The sequence below is a fragment of the Bos javanicus genome, chromosome 12, assembly GCF_032452875.1.
Source record: "Bos javanicus breed banteng chromosome 12, ARS-OSU_banteng_1.0, whole genome shotgun sequence".
NCBI classification, from domain to species: Eukaryota; Metazoa; Chordata; class Mammalia; order Artiodactyla; family Bovidae; genus Bos; species Bos javanicus.
The window spans coordinates 14524416-14544640 of NC_083879.1; the positions used below are offsets into that span (position 1 = coordinate 14524416).

The 20225-nt window shown below is 45.6% G+C and overlaps 1 protein-coding gene across 1 annotated transcript; it reads right to left on the minus strand.

Moving 5' to 3' along the window:
• Window positions 1-1380: 1380 nt before the first annotated feature.
• SMIM2 (small integral membrane protein 2) lies at window positions 1381-19843 on the minus strand. Its single transcript, XM_061434414.1, is given in 4 exon segments — window positions 1381-1564; window positions 1567-1711; window positions 1714-1744; window positions 19839-19843. Coding segments are annotated over 4 exon segments (327 nt in total). The 3' UTR covers window positions 1381-1418.
• Between the last annotated feature and the right edge of the window lie 382 nt (window positions 19844-20225).

Genomic DNA, 20225 nt, shown 5'->3' on the forward strand with positions numbered 1-20225 from the left:
ATGGGATTTCCCAGGCAAGAATACTGGAGTGGGCTGCCATTTCCTCTTCCAGGGGATCTTCCTGACCCAGGGATGGAACCTACGTCTCTACGTCTCCTGCATTGACAGACAGGTTCTTTACCACTCGCCACCTGGGAAGCCTCACGCTGATAGCATCTGGATAAAGATGGAATTCTGTGCACTGGCAAGAACAGATTCATCACCAACAGTGTACATTCCAACCAAAGGCATCGTTGTGTCCACATGAATCACCCGGCAGGGACGGCTACGCTTGCCCGACTCGGAAACCCTTGACTCATGGGGCACTCATTCAGACTAGCTGCCCACTAGTTACGCAAGCATCTTCTCCAAATGCCTCGAAGGAGTTTACGAGCTGCTGGCTCATTCTGAGTTCTGTCTCTTGGAGGAAGAACACAGGTGGGGAGAGAGGAAGGGTAGACACAATCACCTGCCTGGTATATGGAGAAATTAAGGTTCAAACAAGCCCTTGAGTGAAATGCATAGACATTTATGAGTCAGACTCTTCCCTTGGAGGAGCCAAAATGAGCTGTTCTGAATCCTAAGTGAACTATTTTCTTGCCCAACAATTTCATGCAGCTGTTCTAACACAGCCTCAAAACAAGCAAGCCAAAATGCAAGCTCACAGAATTTTATGTTTCTAAACAATTCCCCAGCCCTCACTCAACCTCTGACTCTTCTATTTCAGTTGGATTGACCCTTTCATTGACTTTAGAGACCTCTCAATGCTTCTCTACTCCTGATCTGCTTCCAGTTCTTACGGGCACCTTATTCCTGACATTCACTCCTTCCTGGACCATAACCTGATCCTGATATTGCTCCCACTTTGAACTTCAACCACACTTTTCCCTTACCTGTACTAGATCCATACACCGTAATGCCTAGAGGTAGGATTGGCAATAGAGCAAATCTCAGGGTTAGGGTAAAACTCACCGATGGAGTATAAAATGCCCATTTTACTCATCATTTATTTAAACTTACTTCTTATTGAAGTATAGTTGATTTACAATGTCATATTAATTTCGGGTGTACAACACACTGATTCAATTATTTTTATAGATTTTGTGAGTGACTCTTTGTGACCCTGTGGATTGAAGTCCGCCAGGCTTCTCTGTCTAATTTTTCCTGTCAAAAAATTCCTGCTGGAATTTTTCAGGCAAGAATACTGGAATCGGTTGCCATTTCCTACTCCAGGGGGATCTTCCCAACCCAGGGATTGAACCCACGTCTTCTGCATCTCCTGCATTGGCAGGCAGATTCTTTACCCATGAGCCACCTGGGAAGACCTTTTATTGACTATACTCCATTTAAAGGTATTATAAAATATTGGCTATATTCCCTGTGCTGAAAAACTAACATTTATTGGCTGAATTTTTAGGCCAAATCGAAATATCCTCATGTTAAAATAGCTGCACAAAAAGTGACTTTATTGAAATAGCTGCATCCAAAGAGCTGAAAGTCTGGATGTCGTCTGCTTCTGGCACCTGACTCTGGCCCTCTTTCGTGCAGCTTTGCCTTCTGTTCCGCTGTATGCCGGGGTGTGGTTAGCAGAAGAGGCGCTCGCACCAGGGCCGCTTTGAATCCTCTTGTTCCAAGAGAGGACTATGTAGGTGTCACAAATGACACTCGTCCAAAACCCGAACAGGATGCTAATAGCAGGCCCACGTGTTTCCACCTCCCCGTGAGGCAGCCTCGGCTGGCGTCAGTCCTCTCCCCAAACTCTTTCCTGCCCCCATACGCTCAGGAGCTCTACTTGGGTCAGAAATGCAATTCTCTGACAGTGCCAGACAGCCAGATGATGCTGGGGAAAAAGAAAGAAAAAGCAAAAGCAGATTTCTAAATTAAGCCCAAGCCTCGTTTATAAAAAAAAAAAAGCCACAGCCTAGCAACATGTTCACAGCTCAACCTCCCTCTATGATGAAGCCTCTGTGGCCAGAGCTGGGGATGACACAGTCATTGGAGGCCCTCCCCATCTGGAAAGTGCTGACGGTGGCACGTTGAGGGCCCAGCCCACCCAAGGGCGGGGCTCCAAAGGAGCAGAGAGGATACAGAGCTTACTGAGGTCCAAAACTTTAATGAAGTCCCTAGACACCTACGGACGCTTGGCAATGAACACACCTGAAGTAATAGCAGATGAAGTTCCTCGGGCTGCTCTACTGAAACAGAAGCTGCTCCTTGAGATGGGGGTCTTCTCTGTTCACCACTGAATGCACAGCACCCAACTTAGCACATGGCACACACACGGTACCCAATCACTAGGTAAGAGAGGACTGAACTGATGTGTGAAGAGATGGACAGATTGATGCTGCCGTCCCCTCATCCCTGCTTCCCAAACTCTCCACCCTAAATGAAGTCCAGAATCTCAAGAGAGCCCTAATCTCCTAATTACTGCAGGCACCAGAGAGGCAATGTTCCCTAACCTGGATGTTTAAGTCTGAGCCAACAGCTGGGGTGAGCACTTGCAAGGCGATTACAGGGTGCAGCTGATGTGGCCATCACATATGCAGAGAGGCAAGGGCTGTGAGAAGTGCGCTTGGTAACCATTGTCAGTGTTCCTGAACCTTCACTTATTTTTAAACAGTATCAGCATCAAAGATGAGGTATTGCTAAACAGAGAAACTACAGCACAAATAGTATTGGGTTGGCCAAAAAGTTCGTTTGGGCTTTTTATTAGATTCAATGGAAAAATGGGAACGAAATTATTGGCCAACCCAATACATGAGCTTCTGGTCTGAGTCCTTTTGGAACACAAAAAGTAGAGCCCACAATGCCCTTTGAAGCTCCAAAGACCAAACTCATCAGAAATGGACCACAGTACAGAAGGCTGAATCTCATCACCAGCCCTCCCAAGTCATGAGATGATTAAGAAAAGCTGGGGTGATCCTGGCACCCAGATCCTCTGAATATTCAAAGTTAAGCCATCCTCTGAATCCCATGAGGATCCCGGTGATGTTGCAGGGGACAACTGTGACTCCTGGGAGCAGTTGCTCTCTGTTCTACCTGGTGACCAGAGAGTGGTTGAAGACAGCATTGTCAACATCATAAATCTCCATCTCAGAGCTGGGGCCCGAGGTTTAAAAGATCGGGGAAATTAGCCCACAATTCAAAAATCTGTCTTCCAACTTCTTTGTCTGAACTGGCCAGAAACAGTAAACGCACACCCATGCCAGCGAGATAAAAGTTCTTAATTAAATTCAGATGTATAAGAATATATTACAGGTCTACTCGTGGAATAAACATCTATAGTGGACAAGCCATCTAAACAGCATCAAAAGTGATACAATATCATCCTGCTTCATGTGGTAGCACACAGCAGAAAACTATGAGTCCTCTCAGGACTCTGAGATCATTTCTGTTCCAATGGCATCCCAGAGCACCAGCCGGGAATAATCAGGATGAGGGAGACGAGCAGTGATCAGATTGGAGATGTGACCACAGGGACACAGCCCCAGCAGAGGGCACACACACAGATTACCCTCAGATCTAGTGTGTGTTGGAAAAGTGTGTTAGTTGCTCAGTCCTGTCTGATCCGACTGCCAGACTCCTCTGTCTATGGAATTCTCAAGACAAGAATACTGGAATGGATAGCCATTTCCTTCTCCAGGGGATCTTCCCCACCCAGGGATAGAACCTGGGTCTCCTGAATTGCAGGCAGATTCTTTAGCGTCTGAGTCACCAGGGAAGCCCCAAATCTAGTGTATCTCTTTTTTCAAAAGTATGTATTTATTTATTTCATTTGGCCACTCTGGGTCTTAATTGTGGAACTCAGGATCTTCCATCTTAGTTGCAGCATGTGGTATCTAGTTCCCTGACCAGGGATTGAACCCTGGGCCTCCAGCATTGAAAGCTCAGAGTCTTAGCCACTGGACCACTAGGCAAGTCCTTAATGTACCTCTTTGGTGCCCCAACATTCATGGCATTCACAACCCCAGGCCTCTGCTCCAGTCTATGTTTCAGGGGTCCCTAATGCTCCATGCCTAGGGCTCCAGCTTCTGAGATGGCTGCTCAGTGATAAGACCCCACTGACACCCCTTCCCCCCCTCTCTGTAGAGTTTCCAGAGATTCATGGAAAGGCTATCCACTCCAGTACTCTGGCCTCAAGAATTCCATGGACTGTATAGTCCCTGGGGTTGCAAAGAGTCAGACACAACTGAACGACTTTCACTTTCAAGAGAACAGAGTCCAAGACTCAGCTCTGTGACCTAAACTACTTGAAAGCTCAGTTTTCTCATCTATAGAATGGAGAGAATAGGAACTCTGATGCCTGCCTCCCAAGATTGCATAAGGCTGCTCAAATGCCACACTATTGTGTTCAAATGCATGTCAATCTGCAAGCTGTTGTTCTACGTAAAAATGTTTTCTAAATGGTGACTGTCCATAATGAGAAGTTTTCCTCTGATACGGGAAGTGAGACTTCCTTTGTCTCTATCATGGGTCTACCTGTTTCTCAGTGTCCTAGGACTTGATCCATCCTAGTCAGCATCACAGCTTTCTCTGACCCCTTTGAACTATGGGATCATGGCAGTGTGGTCTAAACCACAGGTCTAGACTCTACTCCATTGCAAATCTAAAATCCACAATTCCCCTAGGTTTCTGGTGAAATTAGCAAAGCCTAGGTGAATAAACTCCCTCTGATGATTTAATGTTTCAGTGCTTCCCCAAAGGGCACTTCCTGCAATGGGACGGGAGTGTGTAGGTTCCTGTTTCCATTTCTGCTTCCTTGGTACAGGCTTCCCCAGCATGTAAATGGGGCTGTAGTGTGAGCAATGACCTAATGAATTTGGGCAGGAAGTAATCCTTGATCCCATTCAATCTGCATTCAATTGCTAACCTGAAATTAGTTTTACAAAAACATTAAAAAGATATTTCCAACAATTAAAAAATTCAGAATTTTCTCATTGATAAATTCAGAGAAGCTTGAAAAAATGGGAAGATCTGACAGTTGAGGACCACAATATACACCATGGTCACAATTATCTGATAACTGAGGGCCTACCTGGTAAAGTGGATAGGAATATTGGTTGTCAGGGTTCAGATCCCATCCCTGCTCCTTCAGTTCAGTTCAGTTCAGTGCAGTCACTCAGTCGTGTCCGACTCTTTGCGACCCCATGAATCACAGCATGCCAGGCCTCCCTGTCCATCACCAACTCCTGGAGTTCACTCAAACTTACATCCATCGAGTCGGTGATGCCATCCAGCCATCTCATCCTCTCTCGTCCCCTTTTCCTCCTGCCCTCAATCCCTCCCAGCATCAGAGTCTTTTCCAATGAGTCAACTCTTCGCATGAGGTGGCCAAAGTACCAAATTCATGAACTTAACCTCTCAAAGTCTTGGTTTCTCATCTTTTAAGACAATGTTAAACTAATAGCAATTATTTTTATGTACCAAAAGCGCTTTAAAAAGTGGCTAGCTCATGACAATCGTCCAATAAATGTCAATGGTTCTCCCTCTCCACCCCCTGACACAAGTAGCTTTACCATTTTCCATACCTTCCCAGCCCCGTGAGCGTAACTGTTAACTGTTAGTCTAAGAAGTTCAACAAAATGAGTTTGGCATTTCTGGTCCTTGGGGTCAGAGGTGATAACTCAAGTCTGCATCCTTTCCTAGCTTGATTTCCTCAAGTCCCCGCTGAGCTGCCCCTTCTCCCTCTCTGAGATTTTCCCTCCTCCTGCTGGAGCTCACTTGAAACCCGATGGCAGAGCACGGGACACACAGCTGTGCTGAGGTCCTCTGACTTTTTAGACAGGGGAAATATAGTCCCCCTAATTGCTTCAAGGCATCTCAACTTCTTTCTAATGTTGAGTCTTTCCTGGCCATTTTGCTCTTCAGTTCCCCCCCGCCCCCCACTCCCTTCACATCCAAAGAGAAACTCTTTTTAGCAATTCAGTTAACAATCACATGGAAGACGTGAATCCATAGGAAAATGAGGAGGTGATTTCCTCCCAGACAGACAGTTGTTTTTAATAAACCAATGTCTGCTGCTAAGCAACCTTGATGCTGCCTCTTCCACAAGTACAGCTAAATAGAAAACTCTATTATTACTGTGGATTAAGTTGGTGCTCTTGTGAGTCAGAGAAGGTACCAGAGAAAGTTTTACTCAGGCTGCAAATGAGTGTAAAACACTGCCTAAGAAGCAAAATAGGAGTGGCATGCCTGGGCTGTGTTGTGCAAAGCACAGAATTAGTTTACTCATGCTTGGGGCTTGACACTTGTTTGGGAGTTAGCTGTAAAGAGCTGAATTGTTCATTCAGGGCTGCGTGGACAGTCATGGTGTGGGAGACCGTCTCTCTGGTTCTCCCAAGACTACTAATTAAGGTTGTGGTTAGATCTTACAGCAGACTAAGGGAGGTCCCGTGGAACTCCCTGGACATGAGGAAAGTCTTTGAGGCAGATTAGATGTCGCAACTGTCAGATCCCACAACACAGTCATTATGCCAAGAATATGAGGTGAACTGTGAGCCAGCCAATCAGAGCAACAGGAAAGTGGGACCATTTCCGACTGCTGCCATCTCCTGACTCTGTTTAGAAGAGGTAGGGCCAAGGTGAAACCAGCCACAAAGTTCCTTTTGCAAAATTTAGCATGCCGGGTGGCTATGCTTCCCATTGCCCAAAGCATGGAAAAATCCCTTGGTGTAATTTCCTAAGCCTCTAAATATATATTTCCTTTAATACCTAAATGTGGTTATTTCAACAAAGCCAATCAATTAACCTAAAGAGCAATATTTAGAGGGAAGAATGTGTGGAGTGGAGATGGGGGATTTTCCCCCAAGTGATAGTCGCTCAGTCGTGTCCGACTCTTTGGACCCCATGGACGGGAGCCCACCAGGCTCATCTGTCCATGGAATTCTCCAGGCAAGAATACTGGAGTGGGTTGCCATTTCCTTCTCCACCCCACCCCTCTTTCCCCCCAAAATTAATCTCTTTTTTATAACTTCTTCATCATCATCTTTTTGACACTGCAAAGAGTGGAACTAAATTTTTCTTTTGCCTCTATTTAAATGAAACTATAGTGAAAGAGAAAGAAAGTGGGCTTCCCTGGTGGCTCACAATTAAGAAATCTGCCATCAATGGAGGAGACCTGGGTTCAATCCCTGGGTCTGAAGATCCCCTGGAGAAGGGAATGGCAACCCACTCCAGTATTCTTGCCTGGAGAATCCCATGGACAGAGGAGCCTAGTGGGCTTGCTAAGAGTCCATGGGATCACAAAGAGTTGGACACACAGCAGCTAACACTTTCTTCATTAAGCTGCTGAAGATAAAACTGCAGGGTGTGCAGATATCACTACAACAAGTGTGAAGAACTCCCACGCCCATCTTTTTTTTTTTTTTTCCTTTGGTTGTGCTGGGTCTTCGTTGCTGCTCGGGCTTTCTCTGGCTGTTTCAAGCAGGGGATGCTCTCTAGTTGCAGGGCGTGGGCTTCTCATTGCAGTGGCTCCTCTTGTTGCAGAGCACGGACTCTAGGTGCCTGGGCTTCAATAGTTGTAGCACGTGGGCTCAGTAGTTGTGACTTTCTGGCTCTAAACCACGGGCTCAATAGGTGTGGTGCACGGGATCTTCCTAGATCGGGGATTGAACCAGTGTCTTCTGCATTGGTAGTTGGATTCTTTACCACTGAGCCACTAGGGAAGCCCCCAGTGCCTGTCTTTGACCCTTTGTTCTCCCTTTCTTGTTCCTAATCTCTAAATAAAAACATCACCAAGATCTGAGGCTCCTCACACCAAATCTCCCCACGTCTCTTCCTTACTGCTGTGTCTCCCAAGCTACTGTTTCCTCATGCCTGGACCATGAAATAGCCTCTCAAGCGGAGAAAAATTGAGAGGCTTAAAGAGATAACCGCCTCCGGAACCGACCATACTCTCCCCTGTTGCTGTTATTTAGTTGCTAAGTCTTGTCCTACTCTTTGCTACTCCATGGACTGTAGCCCACCAGGCTCCCCTGTCCATGGGATTTCCCAGGTCAGAACACTGGAGTGGGTTGCCATTTCCTTCTCCAGGGGATCTTCCCCACCCAGGGATCAAACCCAGGCCTCCAACATTGCAGGCGGATTTGTTACCACTGAGCCACCTGGGAAGCCCAGGATTGTATTAGATTGACCAGGAAGTTCTTTTGGATATTCTGTAACATCGTATAGGAAAGCCCAAACGAACTTTCTGGGCAACCCAATATAATGACCAGAGCATAACAAATACTCTGCAAATATTGGCTGTTACTATTATTTTCCCTTGACGGCACCTGTCATTCTGAGTTGGAGACCGTGCATGCTTTGCCTAGGTCTTGGCCTTTATCCCATCTGCCATACTGCAGACCATGCAGTAAATGCCTGGTAAATATTTGTTGAAACAGTACAATTTTCAGTTACACAACTGGGTAAACATGGCCAGGACAGCATGGGGGAGGGGGAAGGGGGGAGGTGGCTAGAGCTCTCCTCCAATCTCCCAGAGACTGGCCCTTGAAGGCAGTGCCAGTCTCTGCCTGGAGGAAGGTCTCAGCTTCCATCTACATTGGCTGTTGTGCTCAGGATTACGTAAGCAACAGGGAGGAATTCCTTTCTGGCTTCAGAACCTGTAACTGAGAGGGCAGACAGGGCTGGTCATGTGGACAGGACCACTGTTCACAATGGGATTCCACACTTTTTCTTAAGATACAGTATAGTCTATGGAATATACATGGGATTTGGGTCAAATGAACTTGCCATTCCTTTACCTATGGCCATCGGGTAATTTTAGGTAAGGGCAGAATCTTTGGGGCAAGACTTCTGGATTTGAATTCTAGCTCCTACGCTTTCCCTCTGGGCCTTGGTTTTTCTCATCTGTAAGATGGAAATAATTTCTCCTTCACAGGGTTATTATGAGGACTGAATGAGTTAATAATTGTAAAATTCTTAGAACAGGGCTTGGCATATAGTAAGTACAATGTAAAGGAAAAGTGTTAGTCACTCAGTTGTGTCTGACTTCTTTTGACCCTATGGACTGTCACCTTCCAGGCTCTTCTCTCCATGGGATTTCCCAGACAGGAATACTGGAGTGGGTTGCCATTTCCTTTTCCAGGGGATCTTCCCTACCCAGGGATAGAGGCTGTGTCTCCTGCATGGACAGGCAGATTCTTTATCACTGAGCCACCAGGGAAGCCCTAAGTACAATGTAAAGGTATACCTAATTATCCCGAGCCTCACCAGAAAAAAAAAAAAAAAAAAAAAGGATATATGCAGAACACTTGATTTAGTGCCTAACATATGGCATACTCCCTGTAATTATTATTAATATTTCTATTATCATCACTTCCTTTGTAAGTGGAAGATAATTGGGTTGGCCAAAAAGTTCATTTGGGCTTTTCATAAGATGTAATGGAAAGACCTGAACAAACATTTTGGCCAACTCAATACTTTCTTAGGGTGAACTTAATGGAATAATAGAAACTTTCTTCCAATGGATGCTTTGGGTCTCTACTGATGTTTGGGGGAGAAAAGGAGTTTTTTCTGTGTGATTCTGAGCCAGTCTCTTCCTTGTGCTTTGTCTTCTTTCCTTAATGCTCTGAAAACCTTCCTCATAGACCTAAACATTCAAATGCATGTCTATTTCTCTCATAAGTGAACAAAGGAGGAGTGTATTAATTTTCCTGGACTGCTGTACAAAGTACCCCGCACGTGGTGGCTTAACACAATAGAAAGTTGTTCTCTTACAGCTCTGGAATCAGAAGTCTGAAACCAAGGTACTGGCAGGGCCATCTCCCTCTGAAAACTCTGGGGGAGAATTCTGTGCCTCTTCCACCTTCTGGTGACTCCAGGCATTCCTTGGCTTGTGGCAGCATCACTCCAGTCTCTGTATTCATCTTCATGTGGCCTTCTCCCTCTCTGCATCTCTGTCACAAATCCTCCTCTACCCAGGTCTATTAAGGACACCTGTCATAGGACTTAAGATTCACCCTAAATTCTGGAAGACCTCATCCTGAGATCCTTAACCTAATTATATCTGCAAAGACAATTTTCTCCAAATAGGTTCAAATTCACAGGAGTTAGGACATAGATATATCTTTTGGGGCAGCCTTGTCAACCCACTAGGAGAAATAAAAAAGCCCTAATGGGTTCTAACTCTTTCACAGATAGTGCTAGTGGTAAAGAACTCACCTGCCAATGCAGGAGACATCAGAGACCTGGGTTCGATCCCTGGGTTGGGAAGATCCCCTAGAGAAGGTCATGGCAACCCACTCCAGCATTCTTGCCTGGAGACTCCCCATGGACAGAGGAGCCTGGGGGGCTACAGCACATGGGCTTGCAAAGAGTCAGACATGAATGAAGTGACTGAGAATGCACACATGCCCGTGCAATTGGTTCTAAACAGAATTCATCCCTTAACCTTGCTAGAACCTACATGTATCTGCTTTTCCTTTCCCCTACACACTTATTCTAGTCTCATCCAGACCTCTTTCATGGGATGTTAACAGACAGAGGGGCAAGCAAGACATCCTGACCGACCAATCAGCTCCTTCCAGGCTCCACTCTGGCCCCCATCTGCACCTGCTCCCTACCTCAGGATTTGCTGCAGGCAGCATGGTGTATACTGGAGCCCGTGAAAGTGTACTCCAGTTGACCCACCCAGTGGCCTTGCAGACATCCAGGAGAGTCGGATGTCACCCTGGGACCTCGCAGTGCCAGCCTGCCCCACCTGGCTCTTCCCCAGGGTTGCCTTAGTCACACATCAGGTTTCATAGATGAGGCCAAAGCAGGAGACCCTGGTGAGCTGAAACAAGTAGGAGCAGTGGATCTGGGTCAGAGCAGGAATTATGTTTGCACTTGGACCAAGCAAATAGGCTCAGAGAAGGAATCTAGGTCAAAAGCTTGGCAAACTGGTAGGAAACATGAAGCCTGATACACAAATTAAAATGGAGACTAGCTCTTCATCTGCACAGTCCAGTGCTTGGTTCTCCAAAGTCTAATTGAGGTAGGTCTGTTTCATGTGGCATATCATATATTGTAAGGGGCAAGCATTTGGTTTAATGTCAGGATCTACGGATAAAGGGTTAGGACATAGCACGTGATATGTGCTGTGCTTTGCTGCTCAGTCGTGTCCGACTTGTTGTGACCCCATGGACTGTAGCCCACCAGGCTCCTCTGTCCATAAGAATTCTCCAGGCAAGAATACTGGAGTAGGTTGCTATGTCCTCCTCCAGGGGAATCTTCCCAACCCAGGGAGTGAACCCAGGTTTCCCGCATTGCAGGTAGATCACATATGATATATACACATAAAATATTTTAAAAAACCAAATTGTCATAAAATGTGGTAACTCTATGTGCAAGTGTTATAAGAGGTCCAATTCTGCCTTGCGTTAGGGGTCAGGTCATGATGGGGGCACAAAAGAGGAAGTATTTGAGTGGGATCTTGAAGAATTCAGTAAGGAGAGTATGGAAAGACAGCCCAGAAAGTACACTGTCTAGCTGACCGAGTGGGAGCCTCTTCCTCTCCTCTTTCTCTGCGTTGATCTTATCCAAAGCCTAGACCTTGCATTAAAAGAACCTTTTATTTTTAACACAAGAACTATTTCTCTCTAAAAACAATTAATTAATTTTTATTTGGAGCTGCACTTGGTCTTTATTGCATATGGACTTTATTTGTAGCCAGCGGGTGCTACTCTTCATTGTGATGCAAGGGCTTCTCTTGTTGCAGAGCACAGGCTCTAGGTGCTCGGGCTTCAGTCATTGTGGTGCTCTGGCTTAGTTAGCCCTCTGCAGGTATGATCTTCCCAGACCAAGGATTGAACCCATGACCTCTGTGTTGGCAGGCAGATTATTAACCACTAGACCACCAGGGGAGCCCCTGCACAAGATCTTTTTTCTGATCAGAAATCTAAAGACAGATCTCAAGCATGTTCTACAAATGCATCATGGCCCAGGGAAACAACCAACCAGAAAAGCCTCTGGATGTGGGGAGCAGGGACCCCACATCCACAGCGACTTCTGTTCATGCAGTGGTGAACTCTCGGGTGTCAGCATGTTTCAATGATACATCACTATTGAGATTATCAGGTGGCCTGCTTCTATATCTTTCTTTTTAAAAAAGTTATTTAATTGCTTTGTTTTTGGCTGCATGGCGGCATCTCAGTTGCAGCACGCAGGATCTAAGTTGTGGGCTGGAGGCCCTTTGCTCCAGTGTGTGGGCTCCCCTCTGGTTGTGGTGAATGGGCTCCAGAGTGCATGGGCTGAGTAGTTGTGGTGCGTGGGGCTTAGCTGCTCCTGGCACAGGTGATCTTAGTTCCCCGACCGAAGATCAAACCTGCGTCCCCAGCATGGGAAGGCAGATTCTTAACCACTGGACCACCAGGGAAGCCCACTGGATATCTTTCTTATTAAGGTTTTTTCCATTGATTTTACCTATAAAAAGTGTTCTCTCTCAAACCCCAAGAAGGCATTTCTGATCTCAGCCTCTGACAGAAGGGGAGGAGGCTGTCTCTCATTATTCCCTGTTCCATACTTTTTCAGTATTTAATGAATACCTCTTTGAACTTTCTTGGAGGTCTCTTGTAACCCAACATCTTTATAATTAACTGATATTTTTTAAATTAGAAAATGGGGCATCTTCATGGGGTATTCACTTTATCTAATTATTATCAGGTTACATTTAAGGAATCTAGCTGTGTAGGTAGGTTTAAATGTTTCCCAGTATTAAAACAAATGTGGATATATTATTCAGCATTTTAAATATATGTGTTAAATGTGTATATATCATGTATATCAGTATTGAATATAAAATTCAAACAAATTTTAGAACCTAAATATTGGAATATTGAATAATGAAATAGGCCAGAATAATGAAAGAGGCCAGACATGTGAATCCACTTACATGACATTCTAAAAAAGAGAAGATTATAAGCATAAAATTCATTTCAGTGCTTGCCAGGGGCTAGGAGCGGAGGAAGGAAATTGCAGTGGTACACAAGGAAATCTGGGGATGCTGAAAATGTTCTATATCTTGATTGTGATGATGGTTCAGTTCAGTTCAGTTGCTCAGTCGTGTCCGACTCTTTGCGACCCCATGCATGCCAGGCCTCCCTGTCCATCACCAATTCCTGGAGTTTATCCAAACTCATGTCCATCGAGTCAGTGATGACATCCAGCCATCTCATCCTCTGTCATCCCCTTCTCCTCCTGCCCCCAATCCCTCCCAGCATCAGGGTCTTTTCCAATGAGTCAACTCTTCACATCAGGTGGCCAAAGTATTGGAGTTTCAGCTTCAACATCAGTCCTTCCAGTGAACACCCAGGACTGATCTCCTTTAGAATGGACTGGTTGGATCTCCTTGCAGTCCAAGGGACTCTCAAGAGTCTTCTCCAACACCACAGTTCAAAAGCATCAATTCTTCGGTGCTCAGCTTTCTTCACAGTCCAACTCTCACATCCATACATGGCCACTGGAAAAACCATAGCCTTGACTAGATGGACCTTTGTTGGCAAAGTAATATCTCTGCTTTTGAATATGCTATCTAGGTTGGTCATAACTTTCCTTCCAAGGAGTAAGCGTCTTTTAATTTCATGGCTGCAATCACCATCTGTAGTGATTTTGGAGCCCCCAAAAATAAAGTCTGACAGTTTCCACTGTTTCCCCATCTATTTCCCATGAAGTGATAGGACCAGATGCCATGATCTTCGTTTTCTGAATGTTGAGCTTTAAGCCAACTTGTTCACTCTCCTCTTTCACTTTCATCAAGAGGCTTTTTAGTTCCTCATCACTTTCTGCCATAAGGGTGGTGTCATCTGCATATCTGAGGTTATTGATACTTCTCCCGGCAATCTTGATTCCAGCTTGTGCTTCTTCCAGTCCAGCATTTCTCATGATGTACTCTGCATATAAGTTAAATAAGCAGGGTGACAATATACAGCCCTGATGTACTCCTTTTCCTATTTGGAACCAGTCTGTTGTTCCATGTCCGGTTCTAACTGTTGCTTCCTGACCTGCATATAAATTTCTCAAGAGGCAGGTCAGGTGGTCTGGTATGCCCATCTCTTTCAGAATTTTCCACAGTTTATTATGATCCACACAGTCAAAGGCTTTGGCATAGTCAATAAAGCAGAAATAGATGTTTTTCTGAAACTCTCTTGCTTTTTTGATGATCCAGCGGATGTTGGCAATTTGATCTCTGGTTCCTCTGCCTTTTCTAAAACCAGCTTGAACATCAGGAAGTTCACGGTTCACATATTGCTGAGGCCTGGCTTGGAGAATTTTGAGCATTACTTTACTAGTGTGTGAGATGAGTGCGATTGTGCGGTAGTTTGAGCATTCTTTGGCATTGCCTTTCTTTGGGATTGGAATGAAAACTGCCCTTTTCCAGTCCTGTGGCCACTGCTGAGTTTTCCAAATTTGCTGGCATATTGAGTGCAGCACTTTCACAGCATCATCTTTCAGGATTTGAAAGAGCTCAACTGGAATTCCATCACCTCCACTAGCTTTGTTCATAGTGATGCTTTCTAAGGCCTACTTGACTTCACATTCCAGGATGTCTGGCTCTAGGTGAGTGATCACACCATCATGATTATCTGGGTCGTGAAGATCTTTTTGTACATGACTATATATACTTGTAAAAACGTAATTAGCTCTACAATTTAAAAGGATGAATTTTACTTTATGTAAATCACATCTTAATAAACCTGACTTTAAAAAAAATCAGGTTACTCCAGGCTCCTGGTGCAGGCTAATTCACTGCTGCATCTACTCCTAAAATATATATATATATCCTGTATTTATCTGGCTGTGTCAGGTCTTAGTTGTGGCACACGGGATATCCCCGTGCCATGTGGGATCTTTTTTTTTTTTTTAACACAGGCAGCTTTATTTTAGATTATATGAGCTTCTGTTATAAGTGTAAACCAACTGAGTCATCAGCATATATACAGCCCTCTTGCAAACCCTGAATTTTACTAGTCTGTTGTCGGTATACCCTGCAAGGCAGTGAAGCAGGAACAAGAGGCTTCCACAGGGCTGGTTGGCAAGAGCCTCCCACCCAAACCCTGGCCCCTGGGTGTGTGGTTTTTAAAGGGACGATCCATGCGGGATCTTTGGTTGCGTTGCACAGACTCTCTGGTTGTGGGTCACAGCTTCAGTCGTTATGGCCCTCGGGCTTAGTTGCCTCCTGGCACGTGGGATCTTTCAAGACCAGGGGTTAAAACACTGTCCCTTTCACTGGCAGGTGGATCCTGAGCCACTGAACCACCAGAGAAGTCCCTGGATCTACCTCTTCTTACTTGTTTTTAGAAATACCCAGATAGAAGAGTTTGAATATTACCCATTTAATGTCCTTTTAAATGGAGGCGTTTTGAGTATGATTCTGAACGAGATTGACCCCAAGATCTTGAACAATTTAAACTTGAACAAGCATTTCAGGAGTAAGAGGTATAGGGCAACTTTAAATACCAACATACCTATACACAATATTTTAGAGATATGTAATCTTTTATCCCAGCTTTCCTAAACTCCCTTACTTGTGAAATGTTCATTTGTTGCTCTGCATGAATAAGGCAAACCTATCCATTTCTAGGGGGTTTCCCAGGTGTTGCTAGTGGTAAACAGCCTGCTTGCTAATGTAAAAGACTTAAGAGACGCAGGTTCAATCCCCGGGTCAGGAAGATCCCAGGAGAGGGGCATGGTAACCCACTCTAGTACTCTTGCTTGGAGAATCCCAAGGACAGAGAGGCCTGGCCGGCTATGGTTCATAGGTCTCCTCTGGGTGGGCTACTCTTTTCTGACTCCATAAGAGTCAGATATGACTGAAGCTGCTTAGCATGCATGCAGCTGTTTCTAGTAGGACAAGCTTAGGTGGATAAAACAATAGAAATATCTTTTTTCACAGTTTTGAAAGCTGGAAGACCGAGCCCAAGGTGTCAGCAGAGTTGCCGTCTTTGGAGCCCTTCCTTCTTGGCTTGTAGATGACCGTCTTCTCCTCCTCACGTCTTCATGTAGTCTGCCCTCTATGTGTGTCCGCGTCCTGACCTCTTCTTACAAGGACAACAGTCATATTGTGTTAGGGCCCACTCTAGTGACCTCATGTTAACTTGATTAACTCTTTAAAGGGCACTTCTCAGGTGGCTCAGTGGTAAAGAATCTGCCTGCCAATGCAGGAGACACGGATTCAATCCCATCTGGGTTGGGAAGATTCCCCTGGTGGAGGAAATGGCAACCCACTCCAGTATTCTTGCCTGGGAAATCTCATGGACAGAGGAGCCTGGAGGCCTACAGTCCATGTGGTCGCAAAAGAGTCAGACATGACTTGGTGACTAAGCAACAGCTCTTCAAAGACCCTGTCTCCAGACATAGTCACCTTCTCAGGGGTCAGGACCCCAACATATGGATTTGGGGGAAACACAGCTGAGTAGACAACAGCATATTTCCACTCCTTCCCCCTCTACCATGCACTCTTACGTTCTCCAGCCATAGGACCTCTTCCAAGCTATAACCTCTTCCCTTTATTTTCACCTTGGTTACCTCCATGCTCTGGTCAAACATTTGCAAAAGGTAGAAGGAAACCCCAACACTCTGATACCCTAAAGATGCCCTAACACTCAATGCAGGCCCAGATGGAAAAATATGCCATTTAATATGTTTTTGTTTGTTTGTTTGTTTGGGTGTATTCTTACAACTCCTTTCCTCAAAAGGCTACGTGGAGGGATTTCCCTGATGGTCCAGTGGTTAATAATCTGTCTTCCAATGCAGCGGATGTGGGTTTGATCCCTTGATGGGAACTAAGATCCCACATGCCACAGGACAGCTAATCCTAGGTGCTGCAACTACTGAGCCCACGTTGCAAAAAAAAAAGAGTTACGTGAAGTGGCTTTGAACTCTCAAACTACATCAGGAATGCATCAGACATGTCAAACAGAAAGTACTTCCCAGAGTACACATAGCCTTGCACTTGCTGCCACCACACACACAGATGGTGAGACATGCTTGACTAGCAAATCCACGGTCAGGCAGCAACAGTGCAGTTTCGAACCCCAGCTTCTGCAGCGAGGAGGGAAAACTCATGGTCAGACAATGGTCAGATCCCAAAGTAATTAACTTCTGAGCAGTATAATCATCTCAAGCAGAAAGGACAGGAGACCTCTTGAACTTCTGGCAGAAGGAGCATCGGGGCTGGCTTGCCTTCTCTGACCACAAGATGATACTCCCAGGCAGCTCTCAGAGAATCAGAAGCAAGTCCAGTGGCCTTTGCATGGTCCCATAGAACAGCAAATGGAAACTTCCATAGTTCAGGCTCTCTTTATAAAAGCAGGGGAGGCAAACTCAGTACTTTATGTTCAACTTTTAAGCAAACAAAATACTGACCGCCTTTCACAATTAATACTATTAGTAGGACTAAGAAGGGATGAGCCCAGCAAGGTTCTGTGTGATACATGAATGAGGCTCAGTGAATGACCCAAGATCAGGAAGATAAAATGCAAAGGGGACCTAGACAAGAAAAAAGGCTGAGGAGACTTCCCCTGATGACGCGGTGGTTAAGAATCTGCCTGACTTCCGAGATCAGATGAGATCCGGCGCGTTCAGGGTGGTATGGCCGTAGACTAAGCAAAAGCCTTTGACAAAATTCAACATCCATTTATGATAAAAACTCTCCAGAAAGAAGGAATAGAAGGAACATACCTCAACATAATAAAAGCTATATATGACAAACCACAGCAAACATTATCCTCAATCGTGAAAAATTGAAAGCATTTCCCCTAAAGTCAGGAACAAGACAAGGGTGCCCACTTTCACCATTACTTTTCAACATAGTTTTGGAAGTTTTGCCACAGTAATCAGAGCAGAAAAAGAAATAAAAGGAATCCAAATTGGAAAAGAAGAAGTAAAACTCTCACTGTTTGCAGATGACATGATCCTCTACAAAGAATCCGCCTGACAATGCAGAGGACATGGGACCGATCCCTGGTCCAGGAAGATCCCCTTGCTAAGGGGCAACTAAACCCGTGTGCCACAGCTACAGAGCCTGTGCTGTAGAGCCCATGCTCTGCAACAAGAGAAATCACTACAATGAGAAGCCTGCGTGCCGCAACTAGAGAGCAGTCTCCGCTCACCGCAACTAGAGTAAACCCCATGCTCAGTGATGAAGACTCAGGACAGCCAAAAATAAATAAGAAAGAAAAGGAAGAAAGGAAAAAGCAGAAACATTCCAGGTTGTAGCATCAAATGTCATAGGATGGGAACTGAATGGTAATCGTGTGGTACCAGCTGCTCTTTAATGAGTGGCTTTTATCGTGCAAAGCTGCAATGTGTACTCTGCATGACTCAAGGCGTAGAACAGCACTGCCTTTGCCTCTTATGACCCCTTGTTTGCAGATGAAGAGAGCTAAGCTCTACATGCAGTAAATTAGAAAGTGAAAGTAAAAGTCGCTCAGTTGTATCCGACTCTTTGCGACCCTCTGAACTATATAGTCCATGGAATTCTCCAGGCCAGAATACTGGAGTGGGTAGCCTTTCCCTTCTCCAGGGGATCTTCCCAACCCAGGGAGTGAACCCAGGCTCTCCGGCAGATTCTTTACCAGCTGAGCATTAAGGGCAGCCCAAGAGTGGGTAGCCTATCCCTTCGCCAGCAGATCTTCCTGACCCAGGAATTGAACCGGGGTCTCTTGCATTGAAGGCAGATTGTTTTACCAACTGAGCTATCAGGGAATTTAGAACCCAATGCCAAGTTCTCCCTGATGCTAAACCCATTCTCTCCTGCTATCCACCATAATAGCCCCTTAGTGTAGTACTAGTCGCTCAGTCGTGTCCAACTGTTTGTGATCCCATGGACTGTAGCCCTCCAGGCTCCTCTGTCCGTGGGATTCTCCAGGCAAGAATACTGGAGTGGGTTGCCATTTCCTTCTCCAGATAATAGCCCCTTACTCATTGGTAGTTCATGGTATTGAGTAGACAGAACAGATTTTTAGTACACAGAACGTAGTGTTTTTCCCCTAAATGTAGTTTCAGTTCTTCTCAAAAGGTTGTTTCAATTCTCCTTATAAAGTTTAAAGAAACCATATTCCAGTAGGTTCTGCTAAGAAGGTGCTGCTTCAAATAGGGGAACACAGATAGATTTTTGCCTTCAAGGCCCTGATGTCCACAGAAGGCCAACTTATGAAAGAGTGTAGCTGCATTGTTGAAAGCGGTGGCGTTTGCCCCTTTCTGCTCATTCACAGCAATTGGGAAGGTGTGATTCCTCCATGGAGGAAGTCACTGTCCAGCGGGAGACAGGACAGGCTGGACAAGAAGTGCATGGTATATTTGATTACAATGTCTGCAGAGTGATGAACAGGGAGCTATAATTCTTGGTACAAATTGGCAAAGTCGGTTGGAGTAACCGAGAAGCATCTGGAAGGGAAAATATCTGATGAAGGAAAAGTATAGACGAAGGAGCACTGAGCGATGGCAGTAGTTGTGTTTTTTGTTTGTTTTGTTTTTCTTTTTTAATGTGTTGGCCGTGCCATAGGACATGTGAGATCTTAGTTCCCTGACCCGGAATCGAACCAGCACCACCTGCAGTGGAAACACGGAGTCTTAACTGCTGACCACCAAGGAAGTCCCCCATAGTGGTGGCTTTAAGTGCTGTTTGGCCCAAACACGTAAGGGAGCACCTAAGCAAGGATGGGAAGAGCTGGGAAGGCTTCACTTCCTGGGCTGGAGTCTGAAACTTTCGGCCACACCTGCCCTAACTCTGATGACTCAAACCTGGTGTTTTCTTGGGTGGGGAAGGGGTAGGACAAATGACTAGGTCAGCAGGCAAAAGGGGATGACTGGCAACCATTATGCTGCAACCTTGGAGAAGGGGATCCTGCCTCCCTGGCCCGACTTCCCATCTGACTCACGCCATGGCTGTCGTGGTGCCTCTGACTCACCCAGGCTAGAAGCCCGAGAACCAATGCTGACACCTCCGACTCCCTCAGGCATCATATCTGGCCCCAACTCAGAGGAATCTTACCCTGAGACTATTTTTAGAACCCATTCCCTAGCTCCACCCCTTGCTTTGGGCCAGGCCCTCATCCTCCTAAACTGGTCTTCCTGTCTCCAGTCTACTTACTGGAGTCCATTCACTGAACTCCCACCTGTGAGAGCTTTCTGAGAAAGAAACCAATGCTGTACTCCCCTGTTTCCTATTGCCATGGCTGTGGTTCTCAACCGGAGGTTCCTCTGAGCTCCACAGACCCAGGAGCAAACTCACACATGCATGACACATGGCAGAGGCCGTTAATGAT